General features: G+C 36.9%; 2 protein-coding genes across 2 annotated transcripts; one reads left to right on the forward strand and one right to left on the reverse strand.

Moving 5' to 3' along the window:
• Positions 1-279: 279 nt before the first annotated feature.
• RpS26 (ribosomal protein S26) lies at positions 280-3,109 on the reverse strand. Its single transcript, XM_089645708.1, has 3 exons — positions 2,976-3,109; positions 2,500-2,674; positions 280-494 (listed from the first exon to the last, which is right to left on the reverse strand). The coding sequence occupies exons 1-3, from the start codon at positions 2,976-2,978 to the stop codon at positions 325-327; spliced, it is 348 nt and encodes a 115-aa protein (XP_089501834.1). The 5' UTR covers positions 2,979-3,109; the 3' UTR covers positions 280-324.
• A 14-nt stretch (positions 3,110-3,123) lies between these two features.
• LOC149426250 (uncharacterized) lies at positions 3,124-15,164 on the forward strand. The gene is made up of 7 exons (XM_089645606.1): positions 3,124-3,793; positions 3,881-4,088; positions 9,891-10,027; positions 10,457-10,555; positions 12,277-12,873; positions 13,257-13,346; positions 13,436-15,164. Exons 1-7 carry the CDS (start codon positions 3,613-3,615, stop codon positions 15,046-15,048), a joined length of 2,925 nt encoding a protein of 974 aa, XP_089501732.1. The 5' UTR covers positions 3,124-3,612; the 3' UTR covers positions 15,049-15,164.
• Positions 15,165-15,652: the final 488 nt, after the last annotated feature.

Below are 15,652 nucleotides of genomic sequence, written 5' to 3' on the forward strand. Positions count from 1 at the left end.
GCTATAATTCTTTGCTTGGAGCCCTGTACTATTTAACCTCATGTGCACGCCCGGGGCACTTACTATAAGCTAGTCCTTAATAAAAGAAAATATCAACTAGCAGTCCACATATTCCCAGCCATAAATTGTTTAATTCTGGGTGTAATTAGGCGAGACTCGCTGTTGACTGTCGACTGCCGACATTATGATACAGTATTTTCATTGTTTTGGACATAGCAGCATCTTAGTAATATGCAAAATAATGTATAAAGAATGAACAATTAAAATAAAACACAAAGGTTGTTTACATTATTTTATTTTGAGTAATGTAAGTGGAATAGTTGTTCACTTCCTGGGCCTGTTCTGGTTGTTACGATTATCCCTGGGGAAGGACCGCTGGGGAGGGGTCCTGATGCGGCGATCCTTCTTGGACCTGTTGCGCACCACCTTGCTGTGGATTGCGCATGACACGCAGTAGTGGAGCTTCGCGTAGAGTTTGGGGAGCTGGTAGTTGCCTGGAAGAAGAAACGATACATTAGAACAAATGTAATAAATTCAATTATTTAGGATACATTTTTACAGAACATAAAATGTACACAACGAGAATGATTATTATTATTAATAAAAAAAATTAAGGTCTGTTGCCGAAACCGTTGCGTCGTAGCCATTATCTGTTTAAAGTTTCATTTCTGCATTTCTACTGTTTTTAATAATATATTTCTCCAATGAAATAAATAGGGATTAACGCAAAATATCAAACACTATATTTCTTGATCTCAAAAAAAACTAAAAATTTGCACATCCGCCATTGTTCTTTGACACCGAAGATTTGGATTAACAAGAATAAGATTAGCGTGGAAACGATTAATGGGCGCTTTTACAATTCCTACGGCGACAGCAACAGTGTTTCATTTCTTTAATACATGTGAGGGAGATGTATGATAATGATTACAATTTTCCTATGGAAACAGAAATTTTGTCTCATTTTCAACTACTATTATTTAGTGTATAAGAAACTGCAGCATTATTGTGATAAATAATGTACGTCGTATGTTTTGTTGGTACTGTGGCCATAGAAATTATAAATGACCCCTGTGGCTTGGCACAAATAATATAAATGTTCTTTATCACAATAATACTGCAGTTCTTTTTAAAGGCGCTGATCCATTTGCGAGTCGAGAAGCTAACAGTACTTGTTGATCCATTGGCAGTAAACAGTACTCTCAACCACCAGCGTAGTGACATGGCATGTTACCAGTTGTGGAACAGGAAACCAAAGAAAGCTATTAAAAGATAGTTGGCTTGACTGATCCACTGACAGTTTATTTTTTATTTCAAACAAGCACAGCGAGTCAAACCACCGGTTCTTAAAACCACTTATACAAGTGCTAGATTGGCAGTTTGTACCTTTGACTCGCCGGCATACCAGCAGTTTTACTCGCAAATGGATTAGCGCCATTACACACTAGTGTGTAAGTAAGCGCTCTTGAAAATGAGACAAACAATTGTTCCCCAAAGGAAAAATGTAATCAATATTGTATATCTCCCTCACACGCATTACGGAAATGAAACACCGTAGGGCATATAAAAGCACACTTTGGGTAACTGCTAAAACTGATCAGTACTCACACAGTAGAAAAAGACAGAGTGTACGAACAGATTATTACAGGTTGATGGTAAGCTTTTTTTTTACATTAACTCCAAACAAGAGGCCCTAAGAAAAATAATTTCCCTCAGGGCCTATTGTCATCTTTGGGGATCCTGTGTAGTCCTTTTAAGGAAAGGAAGTTCTGGGAATTATGAAGGGTGGGTAGGAATCTGTCCAAGAGTGACGAACGAATGATCTATCCCTCCCGCTGCGGCAAAAGGCAATGGGTCAAGAGAGACCAGTTGGGGAGGTCAAAGGGTCTCCCCAAACCAGCCTCTCCCGATCCAGTACGCCACGCAGCTGGTGGGCAAGCGCATCCTGAACACATCTCACCTGGGTGAACCCGGGCACCTCGGCTAAATCACCAAACGTAGAACCACTTGACAAACCCGCCCGCCAAATTGTAAAACTTTATGTTATCAGATGGTAACCTCACACCCCACTTTTACGAAAGATTTAGTGATGGTGTGTGAAAATGTAGTACTGTCTTCCCTTTATTGGGATGTATAACTATCGTTTTCTATATCATCATCCAAAAATCATAGTTCATTGTAATAAGGACAGGCAAGAAAATCGATTGGAAGGACAATGGTGTTTACTGAAGAAAATTAAAGGACAACTGGCCAACATATACGAAAAGGGTGAAGCACAGTTCTGAAAAATAAAAGCAGGAAGTATTGCTGATTCCATTGCCCGTGAAATATTAATATTTTATCAAAGAATTAAAACCACAGATCTCACTTAACAGCCAGAATGCGACATACACAAACTTTAATACACTATATAGGTATATTGAATTCACTGTATTTGGAGTAAACACCGTGATGTTATGAAGTTCACTTGACACTTTTATCTGAGATTCAGGTACTTACTATCGATGGAGGCCTCCATGATATCCCTGACGGCAGCAGCCTCTACGATGTTCCTGATGACGAACTTCTTGATGGCCTTATCTTTAGGCACGCACCTAGCGCAGTTTGTGCATCGGACGGGTTCAACATGACCACGACCGTTCTTGGAACGTCCGGCGTTTCGTCGCTTGCAAGTCTAAAACCAAAACAAAGAATAAATATTTATATCACACCAAAGGAAACGAGCACACAATATTGGATAGCTTTTATTCATCCGAAAAACATCAGCATATACGAAACAAACTAATTTTAGGGTTATAGCCACATGGCAGATATGACAGCGTATCTTTCGTAGAAATTGTCGAAAAATATAACTACAATGAACTAAAGTATCGTTAGATACAGCAGCAATTGATTTAACATGATAATAAATACTCAATACGCTTCTGTAATAAGAAAAATTGGAAAAAAATCAGTCAAGAGAGAAAAATACACACCATTTTGCGTGACCAAAGATTGTAGAGAACGGAAATGAAGTTGTCAATCGCCTTGCCTTCTCTCGCAATTTACCACCAGGTGTCGCTAGCTGCTTTCCGCTATGTGTAGAATGTTGTCTATGACTCTGTGTAGGTTAACGAAAGAACTACGGCTACGGAAGATAAAACAGATCTCTTTACTCAATTAACAAATAAAATTGGTGCACACATTGTGTTGCTTCTCTTTCTAATATCTCCGATAACACTCGCTAAAGAAGGACAGTGATATTTTGTGTGATGTTTGGTTGCATATGCAAAATCAAGATTTATATATGGGATATGGGTTCCCTAGTCTATTTGAAATTGTCTTCCAGATCCCAGTCAATCTAATTATTTTTAGTTGAAAATATATACAATTGTGTTCGTCATTCTATTATCAGCGCGAATCAATTTCCGCGAGTTCTACGCATTCTTTCGTTTTCGGTCGTATATCTGTTTTAGAAACGTCTCGCAGTAGCGTAGTGTTGTTAACAATTATTATACTTTAGTGATCTGTGTACTATACCCACCCATATTGCGATGGCATCAATTTGTGCGGATAAGTGTTCATAAAGTGTGTTATTAGTAATGTTATCAGTTTTTCAACAAATAAAGTGAAATGTCACAACATGGCTACCCGGAAAGATTGTCTGGCAGGTCTAAAGCACTGCAGGAAGATGGTTTATGTCAGCCAACAATCGAGGTTCTTGTGGAATCTCTCACGGGATCGGCATTTCAAATGACCGTGTCACCGCACGACACTATTTACGTCATTAAAACCAAGATCTTCCGAGTCGAAGGTATGATGTAATATTATGAACACTGATGAGGGAATTAAGTTTAATCTTCTAAGTTTCTGGATTTGACGGATTGGTTTTGTTTTGCAGGTATTCCCATGTCTCAGCAGCATTTGTTATATAACTTCAAGGAACTGGACGATTCTGCAAGTTTGAGTGACTATTCCATCAAAGATGGGTGTACTCTGAAACTGGTGTTGTCTATCAGAGGAGGACCGATATCCACCAGAAGACTTCCATTGCCTTCTGTAGATGATATTCAATGGAGGGACATACGGGACTTTGTGGAGAATAATAGGTTCGCTTTAAATAATACGTTGCACTTGTCAACTTTTCCAGGTATGATTGCTTTTCAGTCTACTATTGTATGATTAGTTCTTATCAACCTCTGACTCTAGAACATGAATACCGACATATGACCGAGACATTATGTTTACTTTTTCACTTGTAAATTGCGCAATTTCTTACCAGCCTAAGAAAAGTTGTCACTTTACTGAGCTGTATCTAACTTGATCTGACAATTGTATAAACATATCTATTATTAAGTGTATCTTAATGGCTTCCTTTTTATTTAATTATTTTAAAATCAAAAATAATAATGACAATATAAAACATCAAAGTAACACTTTTTTAAAATTAGTTTCAATGCCACTATTTTGTAATTTAAACACTATTTACATTGTAATGAATTTCTGGGAATATTTGATGACCCTAAAATTGGAAACCTTGAGAGTAGAAAAAACACATGTTCTCAAGGTTGGCCAAAGCCAGAAAGTAAGTAATCAATAAGTCAACAGTCTTTATTATAATTTTTGCATTGTTGAATATAAACAAATGATCTGCCACATACATAAGAATGAGCTAATTCTGGGTACATAATATTATCTGACTCATTACAAAGTTTGTTTGGAACTAGGAAAGCAATGTTTAATGGTTGGGAATGTGATTTGTTGCTAGTTGTGAATGTTGAAATGCTTGTATATCCGTGGGAAATGAGACTTTTCACATATAAAAATAGCACAAGAATGTGGAACATTTAAAAAATAATCTTGTGTACTTGTGCTTGGTCCAAATTCTAATATAACATTTTTATGTTGCAAGGCAGGTGGGCATAAAACAACTATTATATATCTAGCGCCATACTACATGTATAATGTAAATCATGTGATTTGTGTTGTGTAAATGACGATTTTAGTTAATCTTTATTTGGTTTCTGTTATCTGTTTTAAATTTCTCCGGTTTAGTTGTTAATTTCGGAAATCATTTTATACAATTTGAACAAATAAAGCGGATGGACAGAGAGGAGTGGCTGAAGGATGTGTGGCGTACAAGCGAACGTTGGAAGCGGGGGATGCTTTAGGGAGATATGACACGATCAAATACTTGAGTCAGTTCGCGTATGTTAAATGATTTTAAGAACCGTCTTATTTCTCGTAAATCTTATTACTTATTTTTCTTTTATCTTAATATATAAAAATTCAGCCTGCGTATATTTGTACTCGCAAAACTCGAAAATTAGTCAACCGATATTGCTGAAAATTTCAAAGTTTGTTCTTTGTTGCCAGAAGTGTTTATAAAGTGGTTTGAATGTTAGAAGAAGTCGGGGACGCCCGAGGAATACTTAATACAATATATCTGCACCGGAATGAGGTACAGAATAGAATGAAAGTCGATGTAATGTTGTTTTTTATCAGTCACATTGTGGTTTACAGTAGTTAATGGTGGAAGAAGTTGGAGACGCCCGAGAAAGACTAGTAATAGTGAAGCATTGCGGGGTCCCCTAGTTATCTTATAATCTTTATTATGGTCAGGAAGAGGAAAACCTTACAATTTCCTAACCATCATAAATTATTCACATGACTTGTATTAAAGCTAATATAGCTGAAGGTTTTCAGTCTAATCATTAATATAAGTCCACACATTTGTTAATTGGGATGAACTGATAAGATTAACTCTACATTATGTTAAAGCACTAACAATAGAATCTAAATTAGATTTATCTTTTACTAGTAAATTTTGAGACTAAAGAAAACAGATTAAATTATAGAGGTTTATGTAATGACCGCCTTCCTACTTTGAAGGTCGCTTGAATGGATGATTTCTTGCAATATTTTTCTCCCACTGATTGCATAATAATTGCTTGGGTTGCACATTATTAGTAGGAAGTATGTAATCGCCAGCTCACTCATGTCATTAAAACTTTAAGAGTTGAAGGGCGAGATGATAAAAGTTTTGTTTTCTTTCCGTGTGTAATCAGCGGAATAATAAGACTTCTGTAATATATATTTGTACTGTGGTAGATAGAAGTAGTTAGGATCCATCATTGAAGTTATGAATCTTTTGACTTGAATTGCTAAAGCTATATCTCTAATTTGGCAAGGAATTCTGGGTATCGCCCCGGTTACATTCATGATTGAAATGGCATTAAACAAATGGATAGATAATAGACATTAGAAATGTCTTCGATTAAGACATCAATGGGAACAAATTTCGCCACCAACTTAATACCTTTTGGTTCTAACCCATTTAGCACACTCTGTCTCTCTTACACTTGCCTAACTTTGTATGTAGTACTCCCAGAGAAAGGTAATTGACAAAAAATCTTTCTTCTCGCACGTCTTGTACAAAAAAGGAAACAGACATGATACTAAAATAATGACATCACGCATGACTTCTATCTGGGACTATTATATCGCCATCCCATTTGAATTTCATAATGGTGACGAAACATAGTTTTGTATTGAAATTTTAAGGCCTGTTTGGCCAGACTTTAGGATCACGAAACATGCCCACATTGAGTGTTCTTTATTCTATGGCTTTAACTGTGATGTGACTTTAACTTTAATGTCCTCGTCTGACTAACCTGGTACTGTCTAGCCATTCTACTTCCCTTTCTCCTTCCCCTCTTCATTCACAACTTTCCCAGATTGTGAATGCCGTAATTCTAGGCAATCTTATATTATGGTATCTTAAAATACAAATATTTTAAGAGGGTCAAACACCGTAATATCCTTTCATTCAGACTACTTAATTTGTGACATGAGAGATGAAAGATATAAGGAAAAGGTAGGTGGGGAAGTACCTGGCTATTCAGATTTGGCCGCCAAAAATGTCTAAGGTCCATTTGGTGGTCTTACACCAGGGCGATACCGAAAGTATCTTCCATTGCAAAAGTGCTACAAATATAGACACTAAATATTATTTTAATTTCATAAATTGTGAAATTACATATTCAGTTAACACTTCAGCCTAATTTATTGGCTTTTGGGAACAACTCATTTGGTCTCGCAGAAATCGTTGTTTCTTCCTTACTGCTGTGGTGAGAAATATGCTCTGAACGGTGTTACACATATAACACCACGTTTTATATTCAAATCTAAAATTTAACCTCACAAAATTTTTAATTTACCAAAAACAAAAACGCAATTGAAAAAAAAAATTATCTTTCTGAATTTTTTATTAATTATTTTTACATGAAAACACAAAAAGTGGGGTGATAATATTGTTTATAATACATTATGTAACAAAATATGTGTGTTATGTATTATCTTTTTTCATTATCAGTCATTTTAGTTAACATAAATGTTGAGACGTTTTTAAAACTCTTGTTTGCAGTAAAAACAATTATGTATATTTATAAATAAAATTTCAAAAACAGTTTACAGTTTACGAATATGTTCAGAAATATTCCATTTATTTGGATTTTATCACAGACATAGGAATTAATAGACGAGAAGATAATGGCGAGGGGTAAAATCAACTGTTGAAGAACGAAGGGGGTGAAGCTGACTGTGATTCGTCAATAAATCAATCTGACAGTAAATAGGCATCTCGCATTATAATATCACCATTTACTTCTTAAAAGTAAAATCTGCTTTTGAATGAATAGACATTTTTACATGGGAGCGCAAATTACTCGCCACGTTATGAACAAATTTGCGAAGTCCAAATTCGGCAAAAAAATTCGGTTCAATTTTCAGAGTCGAATATTTCGTTTAAGTATTTAGTTAAGACACTTTTATAAATGTTCATAATTTACTTCCCAGCAACCAACCAGCTTTGTGTTTCGCGTCCAGACGTTTCTCGATGTGATAGTATATGTTTCTAAAACTGATCTATATTATACAATGTGAATATGCTTAAAATAAAGTAAAATAATGCTTATATATGGAATGTAATACGACAATTGGGTTTATTCTCTTTTTCACATCTATTTTTACAAGTTTTCATAGTACAAGTCAACATTTTGCCGTGTTATTTCGTAAAATGAACCGATGATGCCTCGACCATAGTTCGCACAAGAATGATGACGTCACGTTTTCAAATTTCACTTGAGGCCATACGCGAGCACAGCCGGCTCCAATGGAACCGGTATGGGGAGTGGGGATAATATGCTTTTAATCACTTAGGGCAGGTCTACTAATATTCATATGTCTATGGATTTTATTTAAATACTCCTACCTTCTGACAGAATAGGCCTATTTAGTTAAATGCATTACTTCATTACTAGAGTTTTTCCCATTTCCCAGATATAAAGATTTATGTAATAAACACATATGTGTGCATGTGTTAGGTAAAGAAGGTTATGTAATTAAATAATATTAATGAATCTTGCGCTATGTATTATTTGGCCCTGACTTTTAGGATCAAAGATCTGATATAGTATAAACCTGCCTCATTACAATACATTATCCTTATAAGTAACCTTCTGTCTTGTCAGGTGCTTGACTAATGAGAATGAGATATGTAATAAATAATGTTGAATAATCGAGTTTAACGAAAACTTTATAGATTGATCTAGAATATTTTTGAAATCCATTTAAAGTATTGCTCGCTATTTTAATATTTATGGTTTAGAAGGAATACCACATACCAAATCAGTTGGGAGGGGAAAAGTGATTTAACTGTTTTCATGCAAGTCTAAAAATGCAAAATAAATCATTCTCAGTTGAAAAAACCTTTTAATTAATTAATTTTAATAATTAACTTTTCTTTTAAAATGTTAGTTTTTTTTCTTTCTAGGCTATATATGTAAGTAGCTAAAAACTTCAATTTTGGTAAAATCAACACATTCATCGTATTGTCGTTTGACAAAGTCAATTTGGTTGTTTTTACGAAGATTGTATGAAACTCGCTTTAAAATTTTTCGGAAATCTGTAGATGTAACAAAAACTCTTTGGAACACTGTACAAAAATAATATAATTATGCTAAATATCAACATAATCATATATTATTCTTTTGATATTTAACGAAAAACATTAATTATTAATTTATTTTCAAATTACTTTGAGCACTTTTTGTGAATGTATCAGAACCAGCAGAAATTTCCAGGGCGGGTTTTGCAAGTCGACGACTCGTATGTTTATTTATATATAGTCCTAGGAGTTCACCTGCGTTATGCAGGACTTAAAATATAATTTGCTTTGGTGTAAGATTGGGGGTTCAGTTCCCAAAGAAGTGCAAATATATATATTTTTTTATACAGCATAGTCTCTATGATCCCAACATTTAAAAACCGAGACTGTTCGGTTAAAGGAATTTTCAGATTACTGGAATCTTTAAGAAACAGCTAGATTTTCGGAATATTTGTGAGTTTGACCTTTTCTGGGACTTTAAGTAGCTGCTACATATTTGAAAATTTTATTCTTTTTACTTTTAAAATTGGATAACGTGATTTTATCAATGTTCTAATCCCTGGCTAACTTTGTAAAACTCTCAATTTTCAAGTCTTTTTAAAATTACACTTTTTTCTTCAAAAGTATGGTAAAGTCTTGAGTTTTCTACCCAACCAACCCGGGCCCATCCCCTGATGGTTCGAATTACAGAGCCACTTTGTGGCTGTCAAAATGTTGATCGTTAAGCTCCGCTCGGCTATGTGATGATAAAGCTAGACTGCAAGCAAAAGGAAGTGCCCAGACACATGCTCTGGCCATGCTCAGAAAGGGTGTGATTTATTAGTAGTTTGCTAGCTTTCGTTGATGGCTTGCCACGCTGCAATCGCCTCCCGCACCGCGCTTCATTCTTGACGATAGGGAACAGTCTTTTGTTTATGATCATTATAATGGAATCCTTTGACTAAAGTGCCTATGTTCTCCGTAGGGATGAAGCCCTGGAGTGGCTGCCACCGGGCTGCAAAGTGCTGGTGTTCCGGGACGGAGACAATGTCAACCTGGTCAAGGTCATCGAGGATGATGATGATGAGCACTACTCCCCGCTGAGTGATTATTCCTTCTCAGGTCGGTACCGCAGCTTTCATCCACTATATCGATGGTAATTTAAAAAAGTGGGCAGCCAAAAGAGGAATGCAAGAACTAAAAAAATACTTGAAAAATATACAGATTTTTTAATAGCCACAAAATATATCTCAGTTATTAATGATGCCCCCATTGCACAGAAACTGTTTATAGATCTGCGCATATTGTTAACTGAAATTATTAAAAAAAATTTACCATATTTATGTATTAGTAGAAATATTTATTACTTGCAAAAAAGCTAATTGCTTACCATTAATACCTACAGTTTGTTTTAAAATGTTAACTTATTACTATTTTATAACTGTGCCACTTGTCGGTAGGCTACGGTATTACAGTTTCATGTATAATATCAAACCACAGTGGTTACTTTCTACGAAAATCCATTTAGCATAATGAGTGTTCTGATTTCAGATGAAACAGCGGTGACCATGTGCAAGATGATCGACTTGCGCTGCAAAATGGAAAAGCTTTCAATGAAGCGGAACAAGAAAAAAAGTCCTAAAGGAAAAGGTAAGCATAGAAATGTGCGCGAGACACAGATTAAAGAAATAACAGATTTGTCATTAACAAACGAACATGCACCGGGCAGTGGGGTGGTCGTGGGCATCTACCTTTCAGTGATATGCTAATAAATATATCCGACAGTCTATGGAAAAACTCACATTGCAGCAATATTTTAGTCCTGGATAATGAAATGTGCTTATTAACAGGTACCTACCTTTTTTACAATGGTGCGTGAATCCCTCTCCGTCCTTAACCGTAACTAAAAATCTCTTTAAAAAGGTTTTGCTTATTGATTTACAAAAACTGAATATTTTTTAAGAGTATATAGTTTACCCTTTGCAATTGTCTTATAATTTACTCGCTGCACTAAACTATCACTTCGTATTTTGTGTAGCTGTACTTACGCTTTGGTAGTAGTGATCAGTCATATTCGTGTGACTCCCGGTAAAACGTACCGTGGCTCAATTGAACGGTTACTGTTTGTTATCAGGAGAATTAAAAAAAACAGTGCCATTTAAATTATGTATTAATTGTTATTGCATACTCAGAGATGTGAAGGGGTCTGACAGTCCGACTTCTGGACTTGGGCATATGTACACCTAGTAAATATCATCTTATTTTTATCGCAGTTTGAGGTGGCGTGCCGGTACCAAGAGTCATACGATCATTCATTTGCTGGGAGCCGTACCGGACGAGCACATTGTTTTCATTTCATCGAGTGAACTCTTTGAGCCGTACGAAAATATTGAGCTGGTACCGTGGCTAAAACTAATGATTTGTTTTATTCAATAAATGCGCCGACCAACAGCGGGGTGCTGGTGCCGAAAATAGGTTTTTACGTGTTTGCTTCCAGGCTGTCGGAAGTGGTACACAAATTTGGCTTTAGAGCAGGTCTATTTATTCTGACATCGGTGGTGCTGGAGAATTTTACTAAAGGTTAACAATTGGCAAACATTTTAACACACATTCGAAATGGAGGTTACTTAGATAAGGTTGGTACTGTGTTAAGCTAACGAGCACTCTTTTTATCTAACAGGGTAATGGATTCTCCCTGTTTTGAATAAGTGGATTTTCCCCCTATCTTCCCTCATTCATCTTTGATTCGCATTTAATTTTACTCGTCCTATTTTATGTATGCACTCAACAGCACAAGTACTGTTATAATGTATGTAGGCTTTGTGCGGTGTTATAAGCAACTACAGTCAAATTCATTCAATTTTGAAAATTTTGATCCAGCAAATTCCCATGTACGTATTTCAAGAAGAGATGACAAGAACTGCGATTTTGTAATGATGACATGATTTTGAATCGGCTTGTCAAATTCGAGGGCTTAAAGTCGAAAAAATCTACAAAAAACATGCAAATAATTTGAGGGTTTAAAGTCAAACAATGTTATCTACAAAAAGACATGCCAATAATTAGTATTGGTATGTTTTTTTTGTAGATAACTTTGTTTGCCCCTGAATTATTGGTATTTTTTTTTAGATAACTTTATTTTACTTTAAAGCCTAGAAATATTTGTATATTTTTTGTAAATAATGTTGTTTGACTTTAAGCCCTTAAATCTCTGACAGATTTAAAATATCCCTATTTAAGATAAGTAATAACAAGATTGTTGTTATATTGTCACTATGCCATCAAAAGAATCAACTAAATATAAGAGAAGAAAAGAATTGCTTCAGTGCACTCTTAGATTTTATATGAATATTTGTATGTATTCTTTTCAGCTCCTCTCGAACGTAAAGATGTTCCTCCCCCATTGAAGAAAACATCCAGTGAAGAAAACCTATCGCGCACCATCAATGGATTATTTGATGAAACACCCAACTTCACCAAGTATAGATACAACAAGCTGTTCTCGCAGCGCTCCAGCGATGATAATCTCTCGTGCTACGGCTCCATATTCAACGTTGACGGAGGAAACTGCAGCCGTTCCAATAGTAAAAATGTATTCAACGACAAATTTGGTCTTTGGCCTCCAATCGGCAGCTTTTCCGAGATTGCAAACAATGACAGCAGCAGCGGAAGAACCTGGAGATCTTCAAATACAAACTGCTTTGGCAGGGATTCGTACTCACCATTTTTAAACAAGGGGAAGAGTGACGGTTCATCAGAAAGTTTTAAAGATTCAATGGCCGGAGCCCTCAATAATGTATCCTCATACGGATCAGATAAGCGAGATGACTTAGACCTCTTCCGAGAACCAAGCACCAGTAAGAAGTGCTTCCTTGGAGATCGAGACGACTCGGATGATCTGTTGGACTCTGAAGTTATGGAGAGATCTACTTCTTCCAAGCGCAACTCTAAAGTTGTGTCTAATTCAGGTGAGTTATTATTTCTTAATTGTAGTTAGCTGTATCTTTACGTGCTTTAGTTTTTCAATTATCACACAATATTTTAGCATTAAAACAGATTATCCAGAAGGAATGGTTATGAACAATCTGGTGAAAAAGGCTCAGTGAGCCTTATAAAATATCGGTGTGGATTTTGGATTTTATTTATTTGTGTATTCCTTTTTTTAACTAGTAATTTATTGAGCTCCCATTCACATAATTCAATTTACGAAAGGCTTTCTCATCGTTTACTGTTGATAACAACTATCCATGGCAATTATAAAATAATTTCTATCCTCAAAAGTGTTTTTTTTCTCATCTGGAGCTCTTCCTGTGATGAATTAAATAATAGTATTAATTTCCTTATTCTTCAGGTTCCTCGGGCCCTGGTGGGGTAGTCCTGGAAACCCCTTCTGCGCCTTCCCTCCCCTTCCCACCGCTACTGGCACACTCCCCCAACACAGGTAAATCTACTATTCTAAGTGGTCAACATCAGAGCTATTAAATACTATATACCAGAGGCTATAAAAAGTGCTTGTTGTTTTGTCTGCAGGAAATTATCACAACGATTACAGAGTGGCCCAGCTGTTGGGAAAGGAAAGCAGCCCGGACCAATACTACTACCAGTCTGGCCCCTCAAATCACATTAAGCGGGTGGTCAGGAAGGTGGTATTTGGCTCTAACTCCCACCTCAACAACATTTCGGAGGCCCGGGGAAGGAAGGAGCTGCACACACCTCTGGAGTCCCTGGCCGGGCCCTCCCTGCAGGGAACGGGGGCCAGTGCCCTGGGCAGTGAGACCCTACTCAACAACCTCTCTGAAGAAAAGGCCCCCAAGAAGAATTCAACCCTTAGCCATTCAATATCCAACTTATTCTTTAACTCAAAACTGAACATCCCCACCGTGGACCGCACATGGAGTTCTGAATTAGATAAAACCGAGAACGTCAAGTACAAGAGGCCCACCATTAAACCTGGAAATATGGTATTCTCCAGCAGTACCTCCGACTTGTTAGGTCTCAAAAGAAATAAAATCCTACCGTCGCTCAGTCGACACCGGAATTGCGAGCGTTTAGATGTAAGTGATGAATGTTTAGATAAAATTGATATATTGAAACATGAGAATATGCATTTTCAAGCAGATAATGATAACAGTTTCGAAGATGTTTCCTTTGGCATGAATGGGGGTAAATTAGTCAATGTGGTTGGGGACGGAAGAACAAGCACTTCCTCTTCTATCAGCTGGACGGATCCTGGCTTCACTGAGAAGGTATTTGGATCATCATCTGGAAACAGTGCCACTTCGGAGAACTTGTTGAGGGCCTCTGGCGAAATTGGTCACTTTGGACTTGACAAATTAAATAAAAGTCATTCAATTCATAACATTCGGCTTATGCAGAATGAAGATGTTTCTGAAGAGAACAATCCGAGCACGTCCTCGGGGTACGGGTACCAGTTTGGCGGATCCAGTTCCTCTCGCAGAAATCTGGAAGTCGGCAGCGAGCGCCGCTGCAGAAGGGTAAAGAAAATACCCAAACTAGATCATAATAATCTTCAAGAACACAAAAATCGCTTGGACGGTGTTTCCCGAAGACATTATTTACTTGGTTACGGGAACCAGGGATACGAAGCGGCTATTCAGAAGATGCCCAATAGTTGTTGTCTGCGACTGGGTGATAAGTCTGACGTCAGAGGCTACCCCAGCGAGGAGAAATTCACCCCTCTGTACGAGCGCTGCGATAGAAGAGTCCAAGATGTGAATGTCAATCAAGGCACCAAACCAAAGCTGCGCGGTAATGTCACCGATGATGAGAAACTGATCATGGGCCTCAAAATAAACAATTCTCCAATGGACGTCCTGTATGACACTAAGGAGTCATCGGAGAGCGTGGTGCTGCCATCCATCGGGGCGGGCGAGGGAGACGTGAGGGAAAGAGAGAGTGTGAGCGGGGCGGAGAGCAAGAAGCCCAAGCGGATCAGGTGTGCGTTCTGCAAGAAGCGGCTGTCCATAGCGTCTATCCATACGTGTCGCTGCGGTGTGGTGTTCTGTGCCCCGCACCGCTACGCTGAGGTGCACGGCTGTCGCTACGACTACAAGGCCGAGGGACAGGAGTACCTGCGCCGGGCCAACCCGCTAGTCAGCGCCCCCAAACTTCCTAAAATATAAACTCTGGCTTTTAACTGTCTCTTTTCATTTTTAGCGCATTGCAAGCTTGAATTCAATGTTCAACTATTTTATCTGTACATAATTAAAATATATAAGTGTTTGTTCATACCTTCCTTATAGCATAAGGATGCTTTATTAACACCGTAGCTACTTTCCGTCTATAGACATTTTGTCAAATCCCACATTACTGTTAAATTTGAAGTTCACTTGAATAAAGTGCCTAAAGCGCTGTCCCGCATGTAACAAACCAATGGACTGTCGATTCCACAACAAAAAAATAATCTATTTATTTGCTTTGAATCTATTGTAAATATTTACACATTTGGATAGCAATTAAATTCATGGCCTTGAATTTACACGCCGCCGTGACTCGTATAGCTAAAATTGTTAGAAGAAAATTTTAATTGTAACTATTGTATTTGGTGTAAAATTATTGGTTATCAAGATTTATTTTAACATTTAAAAAAATTAAATAACAAAGGTCACTATTCTTTTCTTTCTAAATATCATCATATTCTCCAATGTGAAAAAAATAATGTTTCACAGGAACAACCAATTTTGAAGCAAGAAAACGAAGGTACCTCCAAATAATATTTATTTATAT

Source organism: Hesperophylax consimilis, chromosome 1 (genome assembly GCF_061612785.1).
Source record: "Hesperophylax consimilis isolate HC1 chromosome 1, BYU_Hcon_1.0, whole genome shotgun sequence".
Lineage (NCBI taxonomy): Eukaryota > Metazoa > Arthropoda > Insecta > Trichoptera > Limnephilidae > Hesperophylax > Hesperophylax consimilis.

Bases quoted from the DNA above. Each gene is read 5' to 3' on its own strand.
- RpS26 (XM_089645708.1), bottom strand. The intron at 495-2,499 runs GTAAGTACCTGA...TTCTTCTTCCAG, and splicing joins CATGGAGGCCTCCATCGATA to GCAACTACCAGCTCCCCAAA.
- LOC149426250 (XM_089645606.1), top strand. From the start codon at position 3,613: ATGTCACAACATGGCTACCCGGAAAGATTGTCTGGCAGGTCTAAAGCA. The intron at 3,794-3,880 runs GTATGATGTAAT...TTTGTTTTGCAG, and splicing joins CAAGATCTTCCGAGTCGAAG to GTATTCCCATGTCTCAGCAG. The intron at 12,874-13,256 runs GTGAGTTATTAT...CTTATTCTTCAG, and splicing joins TAAAGTTGTGTCTAATTCAG to GTTCCTCGGGCCCTGGTGGG.